This window comes from Uloborus diversus, chromosome 3 (assembly GCF_026930045.1).
Source record: "Uloborus diversus isolate 005 chromosome 3, Udiv.v.3.1, whole genome shotgun sequence".
NCBI classification, from domain to species: domain Eukaryota; kingdom Metazoa; phylum Arthropoda; class Arachnida; order Araneae; family Uloboridae; genus Uloborus; species Uloborus diversus.
This window is the reverse complement of record NC_072733.1, coordinates 30,569,669-30,588,879: the sequence shown is the minus strand read 5'-3', so window position 1 is coordinate 30,588,879 and position 19,211 is coordinate 30,569,669. Positions and strand designations below refer to the sequence as shown.

At 33.7% G+C, this 19,211-nt stretch overlaps 1 protein-coding gene across 2 annotated transcripts in view; it reads left to right on the top strand.

Moving 5' to 3' along the window:
- LOC129218659 (uncharacterized) overlaps positions 1-19,211 on the top strand; it is a 75,334-nt gene that overhangs the window by 21,513 nt on the left and 34,610 nt on the right. For both annotated transcript variants that reach the window (XM_054852980.1, XM_054852979.1), the window contains exon 2: positions 14,566-15,815. In XM_054852980.1, coding sequence (XP_054708955.1) covers positions 14,566-15,732 — 1,167 coding nt within the window. In that variant the 3' untranslated portion in view covers positions 15,733-15,815. The remainder of the gene's footprint in view (positions 1-14,565; positions 15,816-19,211) is intronic.

The following is a 19,211-nucleotide window of genomic DNA, read 5'->3' as shown; positions in this document are numbered from 1 at the left end:
GCTTTTTCTACCTCGCGGTTTCGACCATCTGTAACTGCAACCGCACAGTTAATTGTGAGATTCCAGCGTGGTCTCAGTTTTTCCGACTCTTCAGTAATTCGTGGAATTTTCTACAAGAATGTAGTTTTGTTAAGAAGTCTCATCGACTCCCCGGCACTTTTTAGTGTTCGGGGGTCACGCACACAACTTGTGTGGAACTGTCTCAGCTGCAATGGTGTAAAAGAGAACTTTGGAAGTGTTACAAATATACCTCAACAACCGCCGATGCTGCTTAGTGATCTTAATGTGGAGATCCGGATCCCTGATTTGATCGCCTGATTTTTGCAGACGCCTTATGGAAAGATAGAAAGAACGGTCAAAGTTTCCTTGCCGGCTCACGTGCATCTAATGAGCACAATGCTCACGAATGGAGATCCTCATGCATCGGGAAAGTATTTAACTATCCAGTAACAAAAAGCGCTAAAAGAAAATCAACAACCGTTCACCAAATCGTGTGCGGGGCGATTTGTGTTTTTTTTCTTGTGAAAATAGCACTTTGAGTTAGAAAAGTGAAAGTGTCGTCGATCCACGTGCGTCTGGACATTAGAGGTTGTATGTTTGATTTATTTTTGTAACATTCAATATCATCTGTAAATAGATCACCTGTGCTGAAATAGTTTAAAGCTAAATGTAGTATAATAATTTTTGAATGCTCATCATATTTTAATTCTGATATGTAAATTATCGTTTTAATCTTTTTGCTGATCAGCAAGGTCAAACAGTATTTATTCTAGTAATGGCTATAATTTATGTACACACCACTATACTTTTTTGATCATGGCATATAATATTTTTATTGTGACAATAAACCAGCACTCATTCATCAAACCCTTATCTTTTGGTGTCTTCATAAATCTCCATAAATTCTTAGCACCAAAATCCTTTATCATTGGTGCCGTTTGGTTTCGTGCCGGGTTATTGGCTATTTGAAACAATTTTTTTTTCAAAAAATTTGTTAGTGACAAAATGTTAATTTCAAAATACAAAGTTTTTTCAATCATCCTACAAATATTTTTCCATATTGTGGTTAAAATGAACTTTTTCGTATATGTGCATTTATGCAAACTGTAAGGGGTAGCAGTAAAAAACAAAAAAAATGTGTATTGAAGTGATATTGCATAGTATTATACAATGTATCTCATGGTAAATTTTGATCATATTGAATTGTTGAATGATGGTTATTTCAGATATGTTTTACAATCTTTCCTTCAGTATCATGAAATGATAGTATAAATTTTTTGAATTTTATGTGATGCAAAATTTTGGGGGATTTGTTTTTCTATGTATGATTTCTTGTTAAATTGAATTTGTGTTTTCACCTGTATTTACGTCATGGCAAACAAAAAGGGGAGTCATAATAGTGTAACATATGTCGCTAGCATATAATATAGAAAAGTTTTCTGGAGAAGAAGGGGAAAATTTAGAATTTTTCTTGGAAAATATTGAACAAGTTGCACAGCTTGAAAATTGGTCTTCGGACAGAAAATTCCTCATTCTTAAGCTAAATTTAACAGGAAAAGCACTTCAATTCATAAGTAATGCCTCTAAAAATCTGAAGTTAGATAATTTTAAAAATCTCTCAAAGGCGCTTAAGAACAAATTTTCAAAAACATCAAATTTTTCTGAAATTATGACAAAATTCTCCAACCTTCATCAAAAGCCAAATCAGTCTGTTTCTGACTTGGTTGATGAAATATCAACAATTACTGCCCAGTATGTTGACTTAAATGATAATTCTTCATCAGAGACCATAATTTTGTCTGAGAAATTAAAGTCGCAAAAATTAATTGATGCTCTCCGACCAGATATTAAACTTGATATTATTAAGTCAGGTCTCACCAAATTTGATGAGGTAGCTAAGGCTGCAAAAAATATTGAATCTGCACTTAACAATACAGATTTAGTTTGCAACAATGTTTCAAAAAATTCTGAAATTGAAATGATTCTAAAAAACCAAATTGAAAATAACAAGGCAATTCAGGAGCTAACAAAAAAATTAGAAGACACTCAGAGTAAGAATGTAAATAATGTCCAGGGATCATTCTCTAGGGGTCGTCAATTTTTCAGACAGGGAAGTAGACAGAGATCAAATGTGGAAAGAATTTCCTGTGGGATCTGCCATAAAAGACATAGTACTGCTGATTGTTGGTATAACCCAAACAGGAGAAATCAAAATTCTTTCAAAGCAAAGAACAGGAACAATAGGGGGAAGAGATTTTATAACTCAAATTTTGCTAGGGAAAATTTTCATGGGAGCAATTCTAATTCTTTAAACTAGTTAGGGGTTCTTGTGATTCATTTTCAAACAATTTTTCCACAAGAACCCATGCTGATAATTTTGCGAACCAAAATTTTTCAAAACAAAATAAATTCAATGACCATCACAAAGTTGACAACATTATGACACAAGACCACCCACAGACTCCAAATGAGGTGATGGAGAAACATGTAATGTCATGTGAGGGGTCGAACTCTGATTCATTGCCCATTATTAATCTAAATTTTGGAAATTTTTGTGTGCCTGCTCTTATTGATACGGGTGCCAACTTATCGCTGGTTGAACCTAGTACACTAACTTTAATAAAAAATCACGCCAAAGTTAGTTATATTTCTAGATCCGTCAAAATTCACACCATTGACAATATTTCTGTACCATATTTATCTGCGGTTTCTTCAAAATTCAAGATCAACAATAAATGGTTCAGTAATGTTTTTTTATCACTCAAAATAATTGGAAATATAAATACAAAATTATTCTCGGATATGACTTTATACAATCCAACCAAGTTCTTTTAGACATCCCAAATAAGCAATTAATTATGGGGAATGACAAATTTGACTTTTTCGAAGAATCTCCAAATAATAGTAATGCTTGCAATAACATTTTGAAAACTCCTTCTGAGGAAGTTGTTGCAAAAACTTTTGAAAAGATAACTTTGGAACCAAATTCTTCCAAAATTGTAGCACTTTCTGTTCCAAAATCTTTGTCGCTAAAGACTCATCTCATCTTAAACCCTCTTAAGAACAAATTGAATTACACAATTTCTGAATCTCTTCATACTGTCAATGATGGGAAAATAATCACAATAATTGAAAATAATTCTAATAAGACCATTGTCGTGAATAAGAATACAAAAATTGGAAATCTTGAGAATGTCGACTATGACAATATTTTTGCTTCTACTGAGCATAATTACCATGTAAACAGTCTAACAATGCAAGAGATAGTTGAATTAAGAAAAAAAGAACTCGATGAATCTGACTTCAAAATCGAACACCTTAAGGAACCTGATAGGAGTAATATTCTTAAATTACTTATGGAAAACAGTAGGGTGTTTTCAAAGTCTTACCAAACTCTTGGCTCGACTAATGCTGTCACACCTGAATTTAATTTGTTGCATAATTTTCCAATTCAATCAAAGCCATATCCGATTCCTAGCATTGCAAAGGATTTTGCCAAGCAGGAAATAAAGAATTTACTCGACTCTGAAATTATCATCCCAAGTTCTTCAAATTATTGTTTTCCGGTCATTTTTGTAAGAAAAAAACCATTTGAGGTCGATCCTAAAAAACAAAAATTCAGAATGGTAATAGATTATCGTCTCTTAAATTGCGTCACTCAGTCGTTCAAAATTTGTTTACCTTTGATTACAGACATTTTACACGACATAGCTGGAAAGGAATATTATTGTGTACTTGACTTAAAGTCGGCATTCTTCCAAATTCAACTTAGGGATGAAGATGTACACAAGCTTGCATTTTGTTGTGAATTAGGAAATTTTGCTCCTAAACGATTACCTTTTGGCAGTGTCAATTCAACGTCGTATTTTCATAGTTTGATTCTAAAATGCCTAGGAGATATCAAGGGTCCCAATGTACAGTTTTTTCTCGACGATATTATTGTTGCAGGGAATTCAATTCAGGAACTTTGTTCATGGCTTCAAAAAGTTTTTGACAGACTTATTCAGTTTAATTTAACACTCGATCCTGCGAAATTACAACTTTGTAAACAGGAAATAACCTATCTGGGATTTAATGTACATAAAAATGGCTTTTCACCATCCTCTGATAATGTAACTAAATTGTTGGAATTACCTATTCCTAAAAATGTAAAACAGGTCCAAGCTTTTCTTGGAATGATCAATTATTTTCGTCACATGATTTATGACTTTGCTAAGATTGTCCATCCAATTGTAAAATTAACAAAAAAAAATTCTACATTTATATGGGATGATGAGTGTCAAGAAGCTTTTAATACCATTCAGCATGCTCTGCTTAAAAAACCTACTTTGAAAAATATTGTGGAATCAGAAACACTTTATCTTGTAACGGATGCTAGTAAAATTGCTCTGTGTGGAATTCTCATGCAAAAGCATGACAATAAATTTTTTCCAGTCGAATTCTATTCAAGACAACTTTTACCCTCAGAATCTAGATATCCTTCAATTAGAAGAGAATTGCTGGGTATTTATGATTCTGTTAAACATTTTCAACAACATCTTCTTGGGGGGAAATCTTTTGTAATATTAACTGATGCAAAACCTTTAACATATCATTTGAAATTGGATAAGCAACCTGAGATTGTTGCAAGATGGTTTATGTATTTGCAGCAATTTAACTACAGACTTGAACACATAACAGGCATAAAAAATCCTTCTGATTATCTTTCAAGAGTAATTAGTTCTAATTTGGTTGTAAACAACATTAATATCTTTGAGGCAAATCCTAATTTAACTTTGGAAAACATAGCCAAAAAACAAAGGGAGTCTAAAGATACTAAATGTATTATTGACAAACTAGCTGCTAATGATGAATTTATTTGTAAGAAATTTTTTATTAATAAGGATAACAATGTACTTATGATCAGAATAAACCCAAAACACTAGCCACACAGAACTTTAGTCAGAATTTTCATGCCAAACTCTTTAATCTTAGAATGCCTTAAGTCTGCACATGCTTCACATTTTGGTATTACTAAAACATATGATTTTCTTAAGAAGACTTACTCCTGGTATGGGATGCTAAAAGACACAAAAAACTTTTGTAACAACTGTAGTGCTTGCATGGAAAATAAACCTAAAGCAAAATTGACAACAACAAAATTTATTCAAAAGAGATCTCACCTGTGGAGAAGTAATTGCAATTGATGTTGTGGGAAAACTACCTAGGTCACACGATCAAAAATTTTATATTTTAACAATCATTGATCATTTTTCCAGGTATTTGGAAGCTGTACCCTTAAACAACATTAAATCTTCCACCATAATTTCCACCTTGAATCAGTATTTCTCACGTTTTGGAATTCCAAAGACTCTGCTGTCTGACAATGCTCCTAACTTCAAGTCTTTGGAATTAGAACATTTTTTTGAAATCACTCAATATTGAGCATAGAAATTCATCTATATACTATCCACAGAGTAACGGGGTTATTGAGAGGACTCACAGAATAATGAAAGAAAGCCTGTCTGCTATGTCCAACTCTGTTTGTGAGTGGTCTGATAGGTTACTTTTTTTTAAGCTTCATTATAATAGTTCCAAACATGCTGTCACTAAATTTAGTCCTGCTGAAATATTCTTTGGTAGGAATTTGAACTTACCTTCTACACTGACTACTCAATCTAATGAAGGGGAAAGCCCATCTAAATGTCTAAAATTGCTCAAAGAACATATTCTAGAGACTAGGGAAATGGTAAAATTTAATGAAAATGAGTATTTTTCTAAACATCTGAAATACATTAAGGGTCGTGCCATTCCTAACTTTGAAGTGGGAGATAAAGTATTTGTAGAAATACCTTCTCACACAAACACCTTTTGTGCAAAATATGATGGTCCTCATACAATCACTAGAAAATTGAGAAATGACAATTATCTCATTGAATTTCATGATGATAGCAGGGACTTGATTAAAAAATACCATGTTAGTAAACTGTTTTTACAAGTACCTCTAAATGCAAAATTGACAAATGCTCAAAATTAAAGTACTGATGAAATATATAATGAAAATGATGTAAACAATGATGTCGCATAAATGGCAATTAGCAAATTAATGAATTAAAAAACTTCCACAAAAAAATGTTTTTGCTGCATAGTGAAATTTTTACTCATCTGTTTTGTCAACACATAGGTGATAAGTGCATAATTTTTTTTTTCTTCTCTTTTGATATTTTTTGGGAATGGTATTTTCTAGTGTTTTGAGAGCTCGCAAAACGCAGTCGTTTTTTTGTCTGGCTGGTCCGAATTTTCGATTGTAGAGAAAACATTTTTTTCAAAAGTGTCAAAAATATTTTTTTTTAAATTTATTTTGTGTTCACATTTTTCAGTCGGTATCTTGCTTTCATAGATCAACAGAGACAAAATTTTTTGTGAACTGCATTACTCCACCAAATATGAATACTGGCAAATAAACAAAAAATGTATTTTTTCTCTATGTAAACATACATAATTTTTTAGCTGCATTACATTTTGTTTGAACATCTGAAGTTTTAGTTTATGCGCATAAGCAAAATATCATTGCATTAAGAAAGTTAAATCATAAAATGAATATGAAAATTATGATTTGCAAAAAAAAATTTGTTCATGAGAAAATTCCATTGAAATTCACTACTTCATGTGTCAAAAGTTAATCAGTCTGGCAAATTGCAAGTGATGGAAGATGATTAGAATTTGTCCAACATAGTACTGTATTAAAGAAAAAAGAAAATTTTTGTTATGGGTGATTGAAAATTTTTTTTTTCCCTTTTAACATATTTAATCGATGTTCACGCTGGTTTTTTGTCTTTTTAGCCATGAAATAGATTTTTTACGAAAGTCTAAAGTGACTTCTGGTATTATGTGTATTACTTATGTTTTGTGTTTACGTATACATTTTTGCTGGTTTATTTGTGTATTGATTGTTCGTCATGTTGTATTCTATATATACCAAATTTCCATGTTTTCATTTTCGGGTGATTATTCAAGAAATGCCTATTTAACCTTTTACGTGAATTTTTCTTGGGGGGGGAGGAATGTGACAATCATGATTTGCCACACCTGTCCCCAACTGCATTTTCATCCTCCACGCATGTGATAACTCTATCGCACCAAGCTGCTTTTTCTACCTCGCGGTTTCGACCATCTGTAACTGCAACCGCACAGTTAATTGTGAGATTCCAGCGTGGTCTCAGTTTTTCCGACTCTTCAGTAATTCGTGGAATTTTCTACAAGAATGTAGTTTTGTTAAGAAGTCTCATCGACTCCCCGGCACTTTTTAGTGTTCGGGGGTCACGCACACAACTTGTGTGGAACTGTCTCAGCTGCAATGGTGTAAAAGAGAACTTTGGAAGTGTTACAAATATACCTCAACAACCGCCGATGCTGCTTAGTGATCTTAATGTGGAGATCCGGATCCCTGATTTGATCGCCTGATTTTTGCAGACGCCTTATGGAAAGATAGAAAGAACGGTCAAAGTTTCCTTGCCGGCTCACGTGCATCTAATGAGCACAATGCTCACGAATGGAGATCCTCATGCATCGGGAAAGTATTTAACTATCCAGTAACAAAAAGCGCTAAAAGAAAATCAACAACCGTTCACCAAATCGTGTGCGGGGCGATTTGTGTTTTTTTTCTTGTGAAAATAGCACTTTGAGTTAGAAAAGTGAAAGTGTCGTCGATCCACGTGCGTCTGGACATTAGAGGTTGTATGTTTGATTTATTTTTGTAACATTCAATATCATCTGTAAATAGATCACCTGTGCTGAAATAGTTTAAAGCTAAATGTAGTATAATAATTTTTGAATGCTCATCATATTTTAATTCTGATATGTAAATTATCGTTTTAATCTTTTTGCTGATCAGCAAGGTCAAACAGTATTTATTCTAGTAATGGCTATAATTTATGTACACACCACTATACTTTTTTGATCATGGCATATAATATTTTTATTGTGACAATAAACCAGCACTCATTCATCAAACCCTTATCTTTTGGTGTCTTCATAAATCTCCATAAATTCTTAGCACCAAAATCCTTTATCAGATATATCTATAAAGATATTTATTTTTATTTTATTGGCTGATTTAGAATTTACATAAATATCTATTTGAGAGAGCAACAGCAATTTTCGGGTATTATGAACAGAAGTCTTTTTTATTTTCTACTTTTTAATCCGAACCAAGCTAATAGAAATAATCTAGATTCATCTCGTTTTTAAACATTTTATTCATGTAATGCTATGCAGTTTTTCTTTTGAATTAAAATAAAATTACCTTCAGAAGGGTCCGATGGGACTAACGCTGCTTTGCAGACTGTACTTCGTTTTCTTCAGACGACGTTAACTTTCTCTTTAGAGCAATCCTTTTCGTCATTTTAATTTTTTTCTTTGAGTTGAAGAAAGCTTGTTATCGGTCTTGTTCGTTTCATTATGCAACAACTTTCACTTAGAATGTACTACTTTAAACAGACTGTCGTTTCCAAAAGAATACGCAGTAAATACTGGCTGAAGAATCAATGTGATTGCAATGGATACTCTGGTTAGCAAAGGTAGTTTTGACTATGACCTATAACACACACGAGACCAGACCAACAAAAACCTCTATAGTCTCGAATTCCGGTTATGCTATCATTTTCGGATTCGAATCCCAATGATCTTCAAAGCAGCAAACAAAAACATTTTCTTCAACTCAGAAACAGAGGAATTGTCTTCGAGAGCTGAGGAGGCAGTAAATGCGTTCCACGAATAGGCTTTCCAGGAAGATTAACCAAAGGACAGTCGTTTCGCGCACTCTCTTGGAAGAAGAGTTAAGGGGAAAAATTCACAGGTTTGGCATGTTAAGATGAACATTAAAGTTCATGGTTAAAGGTCATTCAAGTTAAAAGCCATTTCGTTCTGTTATCTGGATTAGTACTGTTCTTTGGTTGCTCTCTTTCTTAAAATTGCGATTCCTTAGAAAACCGAAATGATAGGAGTGAAAAGAAAGCAAGTTTTTTTCAAGTGATGAAAAAAGGAAAATCGTAGACTACTGGCCAAGTTAGATTTGCTGCAATTGCTAACCTCAAGAGGATAAATAATGAATCCAAAAAAAAATCAGGTACCAAAAAGCAATAAAAGAATTTTTCTTGAAAAAGTATGCTTAAAGTTTCTTTTACTGTCAAAATGATTCCTTAAACTCGCAATAAAGCACTTAATAATGTAATAATAGAATAAATACCTAACAAAACTAATAAAGAGGAATTTTAATCAAGAGTCCATATTGTCTTTAGTATCGATTTCAAATTTTCACCATCATATTTCAAATTTCTATAAAAAGTTTCTTAAAGCCTCCGTAATTCAAAACCTCATTATCTCTTTTTTTAATGTGAAATTCGAAATATACACATTCGACTGTATGCAATATTCTCACTGCGCGGCTCATAAAATTAAACATATTTAAAAATTTGCAGAATCTATGACAAAGAAAGGCTGCCTATACGTGGATTTAACAATCTCATTTCTAAAGTGAAGTGTCAAATTTCACTCGATTATCAAAAGATTGTCGCAGCAGAGGGAGGCGTCTTTATACTTGAGGGTCACTCATGGAGCAGATTTTCAATGGCATTGGGGGGGGGGGGGGAGCGAAGTGAATTTTTGACCTTTGTTACACAGAAAAACGTCGTAGTGATTTTCTTTCTTTTTCATTTTTTCTTTCTCTTCCCTCTTTTTCTTTTTTTTTTTGAGACTAACGTTTCGGGGGGGGGGGGGTTTGTCCCCAAACCCCCCTTAGCTACGCCCCTGGAGTAAGATATTGGAAAATGTCAGATTGAAAAATTAAACTCGTTATAAGTTTTATAACTAAGCTGTACCAGGTTTTGATTCTGGGGGATAACAGACTTTCGGCTTTTTTCAATGTTTGAATACGAGCGTAAAATAAATATAAGAAATTTTATTAAACAAACTTCCATCCTAGTTGTACCTTTTAGAGTTTGGGAAAAGTGGTTTAATTGTCTAAAGCTATTTAAAAGATTGTCTATCTACGAAGAAAAGTTTAAGTGATATGTTTGAAAATTGTTTACATGAAGTATCAAATAAACTGATCCAACTACATTTGAGTGTCCCATGCTTAAGCATTTTTTATACACAAGATTAGCATTATTTTCATAAGTTTTCTTTTATTCTACATTATACTTTTTTATTAATCTGAAATTTCTAGTTTTATTTCGTTGTACTGATGGTCTTTCATAGCACTCAAAAATTAAGTTTTGTCTTACCAAATAATTTTCAGCCCTCAAATTCGTAACTTAAGTAATTTTGTTGTGCAGAAATATTAAGAAGTTTAACTCTTTTGGTACATGTTATTTTGACAAGAGGTTAATTTTTTGTAGTAAGAAGTCGTAGTTTGCACAAATTTCTTGCTTTACTCCAAAGTTAAACTCCCCAGTGGGTAATTTCGGTTGACGGAAACAAAACTTCACTTTTGAGCGTGGAATCGTATCAGAAGTTTGATTTGCGTAGTTATTTTACCTAGATTCGTTTTTGTTAAAGGAATAAAACTATCCAATACAAAAGTGTTTAACTACATTCAGTGTTAACAATTTTAGGGAGGACTTACAACGAAAATAGTTATACGGTGATTTTTTTTTGTCACCTAAATTAGGCTCGTAAGGAACAGGCAATTTTTAAACTTTTTTAAACACTCATTCTAGTTGATGTTGTACCATGATCAAAGCTAAAATTGTTACTGAAAATATGCTTATTCAACTGTTACATAGGGTATCACATATTAAAGAACTTTTAACAACTAATGTGCAACTGATAAATGATTTGTTTGCTCAAAAGCAGGGTCACAATTAAATGGAGTTTAGAGAAGCTTGTAATTCATGAATTTAAGGTGGAATTACGTCATCATATCGAGATCAGGTTCCAGTTCTCGAACAAAATTCTGAATTCATTTTACTCGTATGAAAGAAGTGCCGATGTGTTTTTCTAAGGTGATGTATAAATGAGTATGCCCTAACACGAAAAATATCGAAAATTTGTTTGAAAATGTCGACGAAAGAAATTTATAAAACCATGCTACTTAAAACAGTAACAATTTTTTTTACAGTTGCTCAAATTGGAAAAAAAAGTCAGAACTATCTCTAAGCTCATAATTATCTATCGCTGAATGGGGGTAAAGTTGTCAAAAGAGAAATTCTTATGAGTTATGACTGTTCCCGCCAGTGCAAAGTGAAACTAAAAATTCTATATCCTCAAAACGCAAGTTGATCGTATCTTCTGTCTTACCACCTTGTGAAATCTTTACATGTTAGCTGCCATGCGCTTTTATGAGGAAATTCCAGTCAGGTCGCGCTCGCAGTGCTAAGGAATTGAACGACTATCTTTTTTTTAATGTTTAATGGATTTTGTTGAAACTGATTAAGATTGGTGTGTAATATTTAAGAACATGAACAATACGATCCTGTAACAATATATTGTCTCAATTTATACTGTCAGTCACTGATGAAACTATTAGTCGGAACGGGATGTTTAGTATAACATACCGATGACTGACGTGGACTGATTCAACAGTTCGTCCGTCACCGGTGAAAAAAAAATTTTGATGCAGTAACATGTCTACGCTTTATAACTGGCAGTTTTGATAAATAAAAAATCTTCTGAGAAACCTTTTTTATCATTAAACGTAAAGGTGTATAGATAGAAGCAGCGGAGATCTGACCCACTTTTGACTAAAGTACTTTGTTTTAGCGCCATAAGATTTCAAAGTTGACAGTAGCTATCTCATAGTAATTTTAAGTGCTTTTAAACTGCATTTTTTTAAATTATAATGTAACTTTTTCATCAGTGATTATTCAAAAGTGGGTTAACCCAACTAACTTCAGACGGGTTAAATCCAGTAGAAATTGCTAAAACTTAACAACTTGAATTAAATTTTTAACAATTGAACTGAGGGGGAGGGGTAAAGTAGTATTTTATACCCTCAGAAGAGTTGGACATGTATTTACACGTTTTGTAATGTAATCATATTTGGATTTAAAAGTATGTCGGGTAAATTTATTACTCTGGTAATTTGACCCATGACCTTCGCAATGCTTCCTACTTTTTAAGGAAATAGGGAAGAGTATTTGGGGCTGAGTTGTTGACTTTCAAAGTAATTTTGCGAAGGCATTAAAACTCAAATCCACACCAATGTCGCTTTTACTACGAACTCTCCAAAAATAGGTAAACATTGTCAAGATCATAGTTCAACTCAACAAATCACACTGTTTCAATTCCATGGTACAAATATCTCTGAAATTTTCCGTACATTATTTGTTAAATTTGGAGTGTACGAGACATACAACGTAGGGGTTATTCGCACCTCACCACCTACGTATCAAAAAATTACCTCTCCATTTTCACAAGTTCGATTCCAGTTAGACAAGATTCTGACGGAAATGACAAACGAATATTATTTTTATATACTCAGTGTCTCCGCTCGTCAATGTCTTGATGCCCCTTTATACTCGAATGTTAATTCTCATATTTGGTATTGAAATATCACATGTTTAAGATGTGTAAAAATGTAAACAATAATATTTGTTCGACTAACTGTAACATTAAAACCAGATTATTGATTAATTACATACCTAATACGTACAAGCATACTTTTCTTGAAAGCCATTATCTAAGGAACTCTAACCGGACCACCACGTGAATTGCCGAGTCAAATGCATCATACCAAATTGAAATTGATCACCCTGCATACATCATTTTACGGTAATGCTTTAATGCATCTATGCTTCCTCGTGATCTACTGTTCAAACCAAACTTGTTATTAGTGATACAAAATATTTTACACTGAAGAAAATAATTACTTTATTAACTAGTCACTAATGACGCGTGCGTTTTCAGGAATTCGACGGCTCTCATGTCTAGTAAACAATACCTTATAAACAATTGCCTCATTGTTTTCTATGCAAATTTATGCCACTCTTGCTAACATGAATGAAATTGGGTTCGAAATTTTTTTAACACATTGCATACACGTAAACTTTAGCCTCGGTTATTTCGTCGCTCGCACATGCCTGTTGAGCTTTAGTGGTAGAGGAACACACAATTTTTCCAGTACTTATTACCCATTCATTGCCTTACCAGGTTGCAAAGGGTTAGCTTATTTTTCCTTAGCGTTTCTTCCTTTCTGTCGAAAGGAGAGCTAATGTACCGTTAGAAAGCAAAAAATGGATCTATTCAATTGTGTATAACACATTTGAAGTCGCACAATATTTTTAATTAACCCTTTTTAATGACTTCTACCGTGATATGAAGCAATATTTTAACCTTTTTCCCTATTAATTCCCGACTTAAAAGGGATTACTAAAACTAGGGATACTTGACCCAACTTTTCTTTTTTGAGTAGCTAGAACGAAATAAAAAATAAAAGTCATAATAATTTTGCACATTATTATGGCTAATAATAGCATAGTTTTAAGTAGAAATGGTACAAAACAACTATATTCCTCAAGTCCGCATATGGGTCAAGTGTTACTAGAGCTAGGTAAATTTAACCCAACACTTAGGGACCTACCCCCCCCCCCTCGTGAATGTGAGAAAACTAATAGATATTTAAATCAAAATCGCAGGATTGATGGTGTTTTTTCGGTTTAATAAGTGATACTTGAAGCGAATGTACACAATGTTCACTCTTTAGGTGAAGTGTTACTTGATTTGAAATTCATCTTACTCCATAGCAGCAGGAAAGCGGAAGCTGTATTCAAAACTTTATCAGATTAGACCTAAGCAACATTTCTGTTATTTTACTGAGTAACAACTCATTGGGCTCAAAGATTATTGGTATTTAGTTATTTGTCGAATAAAAACCATTTTTAGACCAAAATATTATGCATACAGTTATGCATTAAAAATATATTTTCAAAAAACTCAGGCCTTCATATTCACAATATTAAAGTAACTGCTTAATATAATAAAATGAATAGGGCTAAATTGAAATATTTTATCTATTTAAAAATAAATTCATTGAAAACAAATTAAACAAAAACATCGAGGAATTAGTCTTTGGGGTCAAGTCTCCCTAATTAGCTTGGGTCAAAGCTCCCAAGGTAGCTTTCTTTTGCTTACCTTAAAATTTTTTAGCAACTTAGATTAAAATTATGTTGAACTACTACATATCAATATATAGCGAGAAAAGTAATTAAACCATGTATACTTTAAAATTCATTTTCTTCAAAACTGGAGGTTAGAATTTAAATTCCAAAATCTTACTTTTAAGGTATCATTTAACACTGAATTTCTTAAACTACTGATAATTCTGAAATGGCTTGTCCCTAAAAAATACCGTTGTGACTGGTCAACTAACAATGACTAAAATTTTCCCTAAATATCCTTTTCATGAAAAAAAAATCCTCACAGGTCAAGTCGCCCTATGGGTCAAACCTCTTTAGTTTCACCTACTTGTGTTTTCTTCTGATGCAATTTTAAAGGTCGCTTAAAAAACATTTCAACCAAAAATCAGTTAAATAGGCTCTGCAATTGTCAACTTGCTACTCTAGTTTAAAAGCTTTTTTCTTTTTATAGGTAGGAAAAGTGTTCAATCTTCTGTCTACTACTGTTGGGTTTTTCTGGAAGATGGGAACATTCCTATGCTACGAGATGCCGAAACGAACCATCACCCTTTACATTCGAGTTCAGAAAACTGTCTTGTACATGCCATTTAGATATGTGACCCGACTTTATGCTTTTGTATGCAAATACTTACCATGGTCAACGTCCACACAGAAAACTACTGCTCCTTCTCCTTCAGAACCCAAAGAGCCTAACGTCCTGACGTTTTTAACAAACGGAGATACTAGACCAAAGACAATAACAGAAGAAATGAGAAAGCTTGTTGTCGGGTCTGCGAAAGCGATTGATACAATGGAATCCCGCAGAAAAAAGTTAAGAAATCAGCGTCATAAGCTTGAAAGCTGGGCGGTCGACAACGAGAAAAAAACTAACGAAATGTTTCAAATTGCTGTCGAAGAAAAGCAAATGATAAAAGTTATTGCTGCAGCTGTACAGAGACTAAAAACTTTGAAATCGAAAAGAGAAAAGGTAGACAGCAAATTTTCTGAAGGAACAAGGAAGTTCTTTGCAAATGGAACTTCTTCAGCGAGTAAAATTTTGGAAAACAAAACTATCGTTGAAGAATTCTTAAAAAAGCAGATGGACGAAAATGGCAAAATCAAGGTGTATAACAATATGCTCGGGTCCCCGAACAATGGAGAGATTGAAGAAGCAAGTTCGGAACCAGTAAGTACAGACTCGTCTGAGCCTGTTGAGAATAAGGTATATCAGTTCAAAATCAAACAAAACTCGGAAATTCTTCAAGGCATTGAAGTGATTAAAGAAGAGAATATTGCATTAAAACAACGTCTTTCTGCGACGAATGAGAAGTTGGAGTGGTTTCTGGAAACTTCTGACAATCTCGTTGACGAGATGGTTAAATTAAGTCTACAGTTTGCGAAAGTAAATGCCTTGAATAAGGAAATCTCGGAACTCCAAACTCAACTCGCGGAAGGTAGAGAAATGTTGTGCGCTGTACAAACTGATCGTGATGAAATGAAAGCCAAATTGAAAACTCTAGAGGGTATGATCAAAGAGGAAGAGGACTATTTGGGTTACGAAAACTCTTTTGAATCTGGTTTTGAAGATTTTCCAATGTGCAATGGAATGTCTGATTTTAAAGAACCTTTACCGTGTTAAGTGTTTGTATGGATGATGTATTGTGCCAAACATCCAGATTCTCAACGAGATTGTAAGCTGAGCCTTCGGCCATCTACACAAAGGTAATACTTCCTTAATATTTATTTACTAAATATAATTAGTATGATGGAAAACAAGGAGCACACTTTAATTCATGAACGTTTTAAAATGTTTGTCAACGTGGTGGCAACAATTTTCGAACATTTATGAAATATTTAAAACGTTACGTATGCTACCTGGGTAAAAAAATAGAATTTCTAATATTAGACGATATTGCTCAGTTAATTATGTTTCAAGCGCACTAAGTACACATTCTATTCTTTGAAATGTTAAATTTTATATTCAGATAAATTCAAGCGTTATATATATTAGTCACGCTTTACATTAAATCATGAGGCAATGAGAAGCAAAGGAATGTAAGTGGCAAAATTAAATTTGGATATAACTAGTACACATGGTAGGTGAACCTCTCCTCTGTCTTGGGGCAAGAGATGGTACTAGTAGCTCTGGTAGTTGCTACTATACAGCATGACTTAGAAAAAAAATTCAATGAAAGCCTACCTAGGATCTGATCTTTAAACACATTTGACTCAAAACTTGAAGATGTGCACTTACATCCCTTTGCTTCTCACTGTCTCGTATAGCTTGAAACACTGATAGCGATGAAATCCCCGCAGCGTAGAAGAGCAAAAGTTGAACATTATGTTTTGAAGAGGAAAGAGGTTTAAACATTTTGGGGCAAAGACATTCACGAGCTGTTATTGTCGCAAGTGATTTCAGAAATAATTCTGTAGGGGGGTAATTTGAGTGTTAATGGATAGAAATCTAAAAAGTAATTTATTTTACGGAGAAAATAAATAGTAGTATAAAGCAGTAATATACAGGGTGAACTCGATCGAATCTGCCATACGAAAGGGGGTGGTAGACGAGACCAAGCGAAGCATAAAACCACCCATTAATCGTATCCATCCTTAACCGTAACCGATTTATGGTAGATAATAAGGAAAATGAGTTATAAAACAAAATTCTAAGAAAACGAATTAACAATTTAAAAAAAACTATTTCTGAGATTCCTATAGGTCCTACACACAATGAGTACATATTTGGAAGGAGCAGAGTAAGTTCTACAAAACGACTTTTTTCCCATTAAAATATTCGCATTTTACAGCGAGCTACGAGCTTTGAAACATTGGACACACTCGGAATTGAAATGGTGCCCAAGTTTTCAATCGACATTTTCAAAAACAACCGCATGAGCATCGGGCAAATTTACCAAAAACTGACTTATTTTACTAGCTTTTAGATGATGCAACAGCAAATCATATTGGGCTTCAAGTTTAGCAGAAATTCAGGCTTTTCTTTGAAACGGTGTAAAAATCTGCATTCGTTGAAAAAGGAAAACCAAAGAAGAGTCGCATTCTGTTTTAAATTTTCTGTTTCATGCAAGCATGTTGCTTTCTTTGTTTAAGAAAATATTTTCATATCAAAATAATAGTTTTAACATTTTAAGTGAAAAAATACATGAGATAACTAAGTAAAAATAAAAGCATTACCTTCCCATGCTATTCACAAAGGCAAAATCAATAATAAAAAAGTTATACTAACATCAATGAGTACATTTAATCAACCTTTAAAATAAATGCTGAAATTACCTTTTACAACTTGATTTTCAGTTCCTTTACATCAGGTTTTTGTAAGTTAGGGCCGCGGCACCCTAGAGTGCTCCAGGGAGAGGCAAGGGCTGTCGCGAATTGTCACGGTAGTCGACAATATCAGTATGCATTATATAAGAGAAATAGACTTAGTCTTGCCATTTCAAAATTTTCCGGAGTGGACAAAGGGTGTATACTCAGTGTATCTTATTTTCGATAAACGACAAAAACCACACCCACATATCTAAAAGCATTGATTTCTCAAAGGCGCGTTGGGGGGGGGGGGTCAATTGCCCCCCACCGACTGTCTCTAAATGACGAGCCTGGATAGACTAGGGTACCGTGAGAAATTTCTTAATTCTTCAAAGGGTGCAATGAATGAGAAGTTTGGGAACATCGGCTTTTTTGACAGATTAAGCGTACTTCCTTAAATCTGCTTGGTGCTCCACAGATTTAAAACGAAATGAAAATGCGTTCTGTTCACGATTAATCTCACTGCTGAATAGACAAATGAAATGCTTTGCTTGTGCGTTACTTTAGATGCCAATTTAAACATTTCCAATAGCAAAACTCTTTGCGTAATAACTCGAAATGAAATATTTTGTGAAGGTGTTTACTCCACTACAGTTCTCGAATAAGTCTTGACAGTTGAGTAAATTTAATACAGCTTTTATTTAGGCCTGTATTTTTACGCTCTCTTCTTGAAAGGGAAGACAGGCTCAACCAAAAGGGATTTCATAACTTAGAAATAGCCCTGTAATACAACAAAACATATAATACTATACCTTCTAATATAATTGTGATTAATAATAAATACTGATCTTTAAGAATGCTCAGTATAAAAACTTAAAATTAAAAAAAAAAAAGCTCTTAACGCTAGTGCAATTACTAGTTGAATAGAAGTTTGAAAAAATTAAAATTATTTCTAATCAATATACATGGAACTAGTCGGGTGCACCACTGGGGGGGGGGGGGGGTATGGCACAGAGTGCGCCATTGAAATTTGAGGGATTTATTTGTTTGGGGGGAGGCTTCGTGATATTTAGGGTGTGCGCCTTTGCTCTTAGGATGGTGGGCACCCCTTTAACCAGGTCCGTCATTTTAGGCGACCAGGTCCCCCAGGAGTTTAAAGACATAGTGAAATTATGCATTTTTCATGTTTTTCCTATTAAAGGCAATATACTCCCCCCCCCCCTTGAATAACTTCGAAATGACAGCCCTGCATGGGACGTACGTAGGTAAAACTGATCTAACTGTGGAACAAAACCTCTTAGTCCGTAAAATAAGCTAAAAATTTAATACAGTAGTACTAAAAATTATCCTTATGTATTCCGGCAGCTATTTTGTTTATAATTAGGAAAGCAAAAAACTGCAATATTATAGGGTAAAAGCTCCAGTAGTCGGCCATTTAAGAGATCGGTCGTTGGTTTTAGTTAACCTACAAATTTCAGCAATCAATACAACAATAAAAACATTAAGACGTTAGGCTAGACCTTTCTGATAATGATTGACTAACTTATTTCTGGAATAAAAACATTTTTATTTTGAAAACCAAGCTATTGCTAATACGAGAGAATGCTCCAGTAGTCGGCCATGCATGACCCAGTAGTCGGCCTTTTCATTACTATTATGGGGTGTGAGTGAATGCAAAACTTACAGCACAACAGTGTACTTACAAAACTAATTATTCCAGTAATTACGAAAGCATTCTGCCCTCTTGATGTCTTCGTAACGTTTATATCTTCCAAACTGCAATCAATTTGAATATACATCAAATGCAACATGCAATAATTTTGTTTATCCTCTACATCAGCGGTTCTTAACCTG